This window comes from Haemaphysalis longicornis, unplaced genomic scaffold, assembly GCF_048455015.1.
Source record: "Haemaphysalis longicornis isolate Haplotype H1 unplaced genomic scaffold, Haemaphysalis longicornis Haplotype H1 scaffold_2, whole genome shotgun sequence".
In the NCBI taxonomy this organism is placed as follows: domain Eukaryota; kingdom Metazoa; phylum Arthropoda; class Arachnida; order Ixodida; family Ixodidae; genus Haemaphysalis; species Haemaphysalis longicornis.
In genome coordinates this window covers 258,714,878-258,723,148 of record NW_027526295.1, presented here as the reverse complement: position 1 = coordinate 258,723,148, position 8,271 = coordinate 258,714,878, and the positions used below count along the sequence as shown (strand labels likewise).

The window sequence follows — 8,271 nt, the reverse complement described above, 5'->3', positions numbered from 1 at the left end:
ACCCTGCTTGAACAATGTATTTCATCGTCATCATCGCTAGCGAAGTGTACTGCCAAACCGTATTTTGCGTATTACTATGGTGTTCCAGGCACCATAGTATTACGAGAGGTTCGTTAGGTGTGCAAATACATCCGCTTGTTATGTTATGAGATGTATGATTGGTGAACCCTTGAAACCCGGCCATTGTGTTAAGTTGGCTTTTCTGAAGCGTGTTTTACCTAGAGTTCCTGAGCTATATACAGGAACTCTAGTTTTACCAGGACGTCAGCGCCATCAGTGGGGCACAGAAAGTTTCCCTTTAAAAACTACTCCGCTTACATAAAACTCAAATGCATTTTTAAAAATGTTTTTAATCGCAGATTACCACTCTTGGGTTCTCATCCATTTTTAGGTCTGTCAACATAACCGTGTTTGCTATCATGTTTGCATGTGCTAATGTAACACTGCAGTGAACTGCTATGCATGTTAAGAAATATTTACATGCCATTCTGATCCCTCGTTAATATACGCAGCCTGAATTTCTTTTACTATTACTAACGTACCTTTTTCTTTCTTGACTGCTGACTTTTTGTTGCCTTTGATAGCAATGGATGATTTAACGCTGCGTCTAAAGGTATGTCAGACAAACTTGCAAAAAACTTAATACATGGGCCGTGCCTGCAAAATTTCTTAGAGGTATCAAGTACATACCCCAATCGCACATGCTAAAAGTATGTCTGACATGGACCACGTACACTCTTCGTCTGCTCTTAATGTAGGCTGGCTTGATTTTTGCCCAACCGCACAACCACTTTTGCTCACTGACGAGCCAAATGTAATGCCAGCTTCACTGCTCACAGTTACAGCAGCCTGTCTTGATGCTTACCCGACCAGCCAAACTGCCTCCACTCGCTGATTAGCCATGGAAATTCACTGTTAATGATTAATCATTACTAATACAGGCGAGCCCGCTTATAACGAACACAACGGGAAACCGAAATCACTTCGTTATAATCGCCTTTCGCTATATCTGGACAGAAAATATATGTATACCAATGGTAACGGGAAACGAAGATTTGTTCGTTATAACCGGGTTCACTATAAGTGGGCTATACTGTACTTCCAGATGAGCAGATGGTAACTCTAGCGATGGCTGTATCGATCCTGGCTGCAGTGACCGGTATCATTTTTGCTGATTGGTTAAAAGTCAAGGCATAGTGCTTCCACCCTGAATCTTGAAGTGGGCAAGAGGATTAGCTATTGCAGAACTCTGCCCATGGCTGAAAAAAAAAAAAGAATGCTTAAACAAAAAGACGCATTTCATCTCGGTACCATAATGACAACGTAACCACTACACCTAAGATGGCGATTGAATTAAGATGTTTGAGCAGCCGTATTTGTCAGTTTGATGCAATTGTAGGCACTTCGTAAAATAACAGCAACTCCGGTTAGCCAGCGAGTCGCACTAATTTGGCTGGTTGGGTGAAAGTCATGACACTGTGATACGGACGGCGAACGTGATTTTTAAGATATTTTACAGGTTTTCCTGGCGTATCTTAAAGATATTATGCAAGTACACCTGAAATATCTTTAAACAAAGCGTTATTGAAGGGTATGGCTTTTTGCCTGCAACAGCACATGTTCAAAAGTTCGGTGTTTCATTCAGACAATCTGTTACAATTATTTCTCACTTATATAAACTAAAAAGCTTGGCCCTTATTTGCTTCAATCTTTGGTTCAATTTATCTCTTCAATTTTTCATTTAATGCCTCAATCAGTTTGTGTGTAATATGGCAATTTCTGAGTTTGTTGCAAGTTAGGTAAAATAAGTTAGGTAAAATGGTAATGCAACACTTCTCAATGTTTTCATGCTGTCACACTTGTTGAAGGGCAGCTGCTCCAGACACTAGCAGCAGCTTTTGTTCCAATACAGTTAAACATAGCTATAGTGAACAGCTAGGTGTTGACGTAGTGTCGATCCCAGGTCGCGACGGCCGCTTTTCTGATGGATGGAAAAAGCGAAAACGCCCGTATTTGACATTTCGGTGCACGTTAAAGCTCCCAAGGTGGTCAAAATTGATCCGGAGCCCTCCACTACGGGGCACCTCATCGCTTGTACACGTTGCGTCGGCACATTAAACCTTACAATCAATCAATCATGTCAAGGTGTTGAAACCAATCTGATATAGCGACTAATTCAGTACACCTAAACACACATATAACACAATTAGCTTTCTTGATGCATTCATTGTGTAAGGGCTTGTTGATCTGCAATGGAGAAAAGGAGGGATGGATAATTGCCATATTGCAAGCAAAGGTATGTGTGGTAAGGTGCAATTTTGGCCTGTGACTGTTTCTTAGTGCCTCTGAGATTAGCGGCATTAACCCACAACTATGTGAACTTGCTTTAGCACATTTCCCTCAACGTTAGCACAGAACCAGTGAAAATGGCTAGGCTACCTACACGGCCTGATAACTGTTTTCGCCTTAGATGAGCCACCCACGTTGAAACTTGTCTTCCCTGTTGGTATGTCATGAATGCAAATAAATGAAGACAAAGGTAAACGTTCAAGTTACGACTCAAGTTAATGTAGAGAGGGATTCTCGGTTATGCAGTGAGTGGAGCATGTGCACATGCCGAAAATCCTTATCAAAAGGGTAAGAGATTCCTTGCTTTCTGAAGATAATAGAAAGGACATTAATGCAGGTGTTTTCATTGCTAGAGTTACTGAATAAGCCTACCAGATTTCCTACACAATTACATCCAATCATTCGAAAAGGACTTGTTCTGCAGGTGTTTGTTGTGCCGTGTACAGCGCGTTGGGCAAGCCGTCATGCTCTTGTTGAACATGGCACTTGAGGCCTGTTACGTGCAGTAAGCAGTCAGCACAAAATACCGGCTCTTTCTGCCGCATTGAGACCACAAGAAAGTAAAAAATGGTTAAAATGAACCAACAAAGTAAAACAAGCGACAGTGCGAGCTCTCTAAAGATTTGCATCGCGTAGGTTTGCTAAACTGAGTAATACAAAGGTTTTATGAAGCACAAAATCATGAAAAAACTTGGTTTGGTTGTATTCACAGCGCAGCAGGCAAGAACGAGAGGGCTATCAGGGCACACATGCACATTGTGTTACAGTGCGTCTTTGTGCCGCGCTTTGTCTCATCCTTGCTTGTTGCTCTGTGAATTCAAATATGCGGAAAACCGATCCCCCAAGCATCAACTATGTCAACTTGGTTTTATCTGTCTGCCCACTGTTCGAAGCCACATTGTTATTGAATGCAGAGCTTTTACAGACCACAAGGACATGGGGTTTAGGATGAAGTGTAAATATCAATTACACTTCCCTAACCCGTTAAGAATGTCGCAATGCCAAATTTGGTACTGCAGTGTGACAGTGTTGCGGTCAGTTGGTGTGCTGTTTGCTAAATGGTTTTCAGAGCTGCTGTGCCACACCATCATACTATAGGGAAACTGGCCTGGATGGCAGACTAGCCAATTTTTTAGGGACTGTACACTTGAGCTCTTCACTGTGGTAATGATGCTAGGTGTGCTGGGCATACATATTAACAAATTTTGATTGATAGCACAGTATTCCTTGGGGAAAATACCTATGCGGTCCAGTTTCCACACATAAAGACTCACAGTTCTACAGTTCCAGCTGAAACTACTCACCTGCTCAAATTTTTGCATGCACATTTTACAAGTGCATGGCTTAAGTTTTTTTGCACATCATCAGCACTAAGCACGCATAGTGGGCCAAAGTTCGAAAATGTTGTCTTGTGTCTGGAAACAGAGGTAACTATCGTTCATTATTTTCGTAATTTCTGAGCACTTGAAAAACTCACAATTGTTAGAGAAGAGGGGCAGTGTGAATGGAATGAAATAGCTGGCGCTATTTGCAAATTATTTTACATTTTTGAAATTTGGACATCTCAGTTGTCAACCTTTTCCACAGGTGTCAAAAAGTTTGTTGCGAGATTTTCAGTGGTGTCCTCAGCAGAAGCGAAGAGATTGGGCACCACAGCCAGGTAGGTTAAAGTTTAAAAATACTACGATAACCTCAACGCTTTTACCAGTCATCTATGCCACGACAGTCCAGGGCTTCTGGTTTCAAGAGCAGCGGCGGTGGAATGCAGACAAGCACAGGTCTGAACTCAATATATCAACTTTATTAGTCTCCACTGAGCCCCATGGAAAATTCTCTCCAAGGACACAATGACACCATCGTATTATTGAACATCGCTCAACAGAGTTCAACAACGAGATTATCGCGAAAGGTTTTTTTTTTTTCTCGGGCTCCAAAAAAGATCTGTACAGTTTTCACCTTTATTGTAAATCCACACAAAGTTTTTTTTTTCCTTCCCATTCGACATATTTACAAAGAGCATGCACAGAGGAGTAAGATACCATTCTCTGGTTTGTTAGAAAAAGAGTTATTTCGAGGACCGTACTTATACATGTGTGTGTGTGTGTACGTGTGTGTGTTTGTGTCTTGGCATCACGCTTTGCAAATATCCATGCACGCACACGCAAAGGAGGACCGTGAAGAGCTCACACGCGTGACCGGAAGAGCGGGAAAAGAAAACGCACACAGGTGAACACATCCAAGAGACTGCCAACATTTTTTTTTTCATCACCGTTAACTGGAATGACTGAAAAGGGGGCAAGTGAACACAGGGGAGAGAGAGAGAGAGAGATAGAGAGAGAAAACATTTGCACTTGCAGTTCACAGATGCTAGGTAATGGGTTACAACCGTTTAGTCATGCCACCGTGGGCCTAAGGCAAGACTCGTTGAGTTTTTATGCGAGTCTCGGTAACAGCGGCAAACTGCTGACACTTCGTTTGCACCGTCCAGGCAGCAAAATGATAGATGTGTCCATGGTAACAGAGAAGAGAGAGAGATATGCGGGAAAGATGACAGAAGCCAGCAGTTTGCAAAGAAGGCAACAGACGAGAATCAACAACACTGCAAAGCTGTCAACATGACCATCGTGTTTGGGGGGGAGACAACAAAACGAGACAGGCTGTCCGTGAACAAAGAACACTGGAATAAGGGAAGGGACATTTCGCAAATGAGGGAAGGGACATTTCGCGCCTTTTGAAGGCAAGCGGGTATAGTGAACATGCCTCTTGCAGGGTAAAACCAGCTGGGAAGTAGAAGCTGGTTACGGTGGACCGAGAGCAATGGTCTTTCACAACCGAGTGTTACAGGTAGTGTCTGTGCCTACGGCAAGTGGCATGAAGGGCCCCGGAGATGTCTTGGCTGCACTGACACTTTCAAAGGTCTGTCTCGCGCTGTTTCTCCTGCCTTGGCCTGCTGTTGCACCTTCGCTTTCCAGTTTTGATCTTGGGTTTCCACAAGGCACCAACCTCCTACCACCAGCTCGCTGTACGTGTGGCAGACTCGTCACGCAGCAGCAAGTTCCAGTTACGTAGCGAGAGCTGCTAAGGTGTGTTGGATCTAAGCATCCAGCTCCCTTACAAAGTACCTTTCCAAACAACACTGCATTTTTCGAAGCCACATGCAAAATGCAAGAAGTGCCCCCTCCCCAGAGCAATGGTCCTCCATGAGCAACACCGCATGATTCAAAAAGAAAGAACGCCAACTCCGAAATTCCCGAGCAGAACAAATGATATTTTCCGACACGACTCACTGCGACCGCTGCAAAATCCACAGTCATCTTTACGTCTTTGCCTACCAAGATGCCTTTCAGTTGACTTCAACAACAGTGTCCTGACCTTCTGGACACAGCACTGGCTTGTCACGACTCAGTGCACAACAACTAGGCATAAACTGAGACATGGCCATTTATTGCACTAAACTTAAGGCCACATCAACAGTGCTGGTCACTGGCTGTGTTGCCACACTTGCATGGCTGCGCTTTCCTCGCAGCAGCGCCCAAGGCACCCGCCCATTCGCTCTATCAGTCAAAGCAGTCAGCGGGGGCAGAGGAAAATAAACAAAGAAGAGGAAAACAGCGAGAGGGGTTAACACGGTTCATCGCATTCAAGGCCAGCATGACCTCGCAGAAGAAGAGCATGTCATGATGCTGTCGTAAGTTGAGCGTCACAACCATGGCGGTATTATTGTACACACCAAACCGCTGGTGCAAAGACCACAATGGTTTGATTTTGCTGCACAAGCAGCGAAATGGAAATGAATGAATGGAAGACAAACTAAAGTCACTGAATAGCTTTACGGATGGCACACGTGCGCCCGTGCATAAAGAGACAGTGGAGCCGGATTTGTGTTGCGTCCCCCACCCCCACAACACCCGCCCGCCTTTGCCCACCAAAACTACTCGCAAAGTTTTGGCTGAAACGCATTCTAAACCTAGTCATCATACGGCATGCAGAAAGGAAGCAGGGAAAAAAGAAGAAAAGAAGACAGTAGTGAATGCAAAGTTTCATTTCAAACTTTGATGGCAGTGTGGTCACATGGTGGCCACTGATGAAGTCATGAAGTCATCACAGTACAGTCGGCGATGAGATATCTGGAATGCATGTTAGCTGTACGACACGCTAGTGAAGCTACGACCAGACAACAACACTCAGACCTGCGTAGAAAGATTCAAATCTTGATGTAACGAAACATAGTGATAAGAAAAAAAAAGAAGAAGAAAGACGCCAGAAAATCATATAATGCCACACCACTAATGAAACTGTGATGCATACATGCAGTCTGACTTTAGTCGAAATGCATCTTGGAGACAAAAAACTTAAGTGGACATCATTCCGCAGCTACACAGTGACTCCAGTATGCCCTGTCACTAAGCCAACTACCCTCTGACGTGTTTTTTTTTTTCTCACTTCACAAAGTTTTGATCTGACCCAGCCTCCTTTTTTTTTCATACACAATAACCAGGCCAAGCAAAATTTTGTTAATGTTCCAAACCATGCACCAGCAACACCGCACCACCGAGTCTCACAAACAATATTGACGCACAATCACAAAAGCCTACTCTCTGTCCAATCTCTGCTGGCAACGACAGCTCCATCAATGCAATTTTTTTTTACTTTGCAACATTTTAAGCAAAACTTAACCAGCAAGCTGAGTGTGTGAGAAAAACACGTAACTGCTTTAACAAAACTTTTTTGCAGCAGTACAAGAGGAAGGGCTGGGCAAAGACAACAACAAGCCAGTCATGGCTCTTTTTCGATCACAAAGACTAGCATTGCAACAAGTTCAAAACCGATCGCTCTTTTAAACAACATTTGCAGTGCAAGGTACGCAACAAAAAGCTCCTTCGTGTCTGCAAGAAAGCGCAGCTCTGGCCTACAATTAGTCGGAAGCCGTATTGCAAGGCATAGCAGAGCTTTACCTCATCAGGAGGTTCCGGCATCCTTTGCTGATATTAGTAATGCGAACTTGTCTGTGGCTTTCCAGGCCATGCGTAAAAGTCTCAATTTACCTCAGTAATATGCTATTTGCATCGACTGCAGATTGTGTAATGTCCACATTCCTTGCGGCAGATTTGCTAAATTCAAACCACCTGTTCAACGAAACAATTGTAGATTAGAAAATGCAGTTTAAATAGCATTTGAAGGAGCAGCAGTCAACAGCCCCAGCCTGGAACAGTTCGAAACATACACGTTCGGCTTGGGTATGTCAATTTTTTTCCCCATTGCAGTTCAGACCATTAAAAATACGACAAACTACCAGTAATGTGAATTGAAGCAGCTGTTCCACCCAAGGAGACAGAACCCCCCTGCGCTTGGTAAGAAACTATTGAACACAGCGTCAGTGCGACAAGGTTGACTTTTCACAAGTGTACAGAGTACACCGGCCCAGCGATTTTGACTCCTAGCTTCAGCTCCCCCCGAGTGAAATTTCCCTAGCGAAACTTCTCTTTGCATAACTTGGCAATGTGAAAAATGGACTGCCCTCCTTGGCGCCTCCTAAGCAATCGCGGTTGAGCGCCATTAGCTCCGCGGAATGTTCTCGTCGGTGCGCATCTCCGACTTGAGGCGCACGAACTCCTTGGCGACCTCGTCGTTGGACCGCTGCGAGAGGATGCGCAGCACGGTCCAGCCGGTCTCATCCATGTGGATGCGTCGTCCCAGCGGCAGCCAGCAGGCGCAGCTTCCCTGCTCCATGATGTCACGCAACTGCATCACGGCAACTCCTACTAGCCGGTCCTCACGGGCAAAGCAGTAGTCCTTGACGCAGATGTGGAGCTCGTAGGACGACGGGCTCTCCTCGTTCCCCATCATGCTGCGCAGGGTAACGAGACGAGCTTCGTTCACACTCGTCTTCCACTGAGCCCGCAAGACTACCAAGTCGGGTTT

General features: G+C 44.6%; 1 protein-coding gene across 5 annotated transcripts in view; it reads right to left on the bottom strand.

Annotated features, from left to right (window-relative positions):
* Nucleotides 1-4,130: 4,130 nt before the first annotated feature.
* Nucleotides 4,131-8,271, bottom strand: part of LOC144170477 (protein unc-13 homolog B-like) — a 343,140-nt gene continuing 338,999 nt past the window's right edge. For all 5 annotated transcript variants that reach the window (XM_077700308.1, XM_077700307.1, XM_077700305.1 and 2 more), the window contains one exon: nucleotides 4,131-8,197. In XM_077700308.1, the coding sequence (XP_077556434.1) occupies nucleotides 7,906-8,197 (292 nt within the window). In that variant the 3' untranslated portion in view covers nucleotides 4,131-7,905. The remainder of the gene's footprint in view (nucleotides 8,198-8,271) is intronic.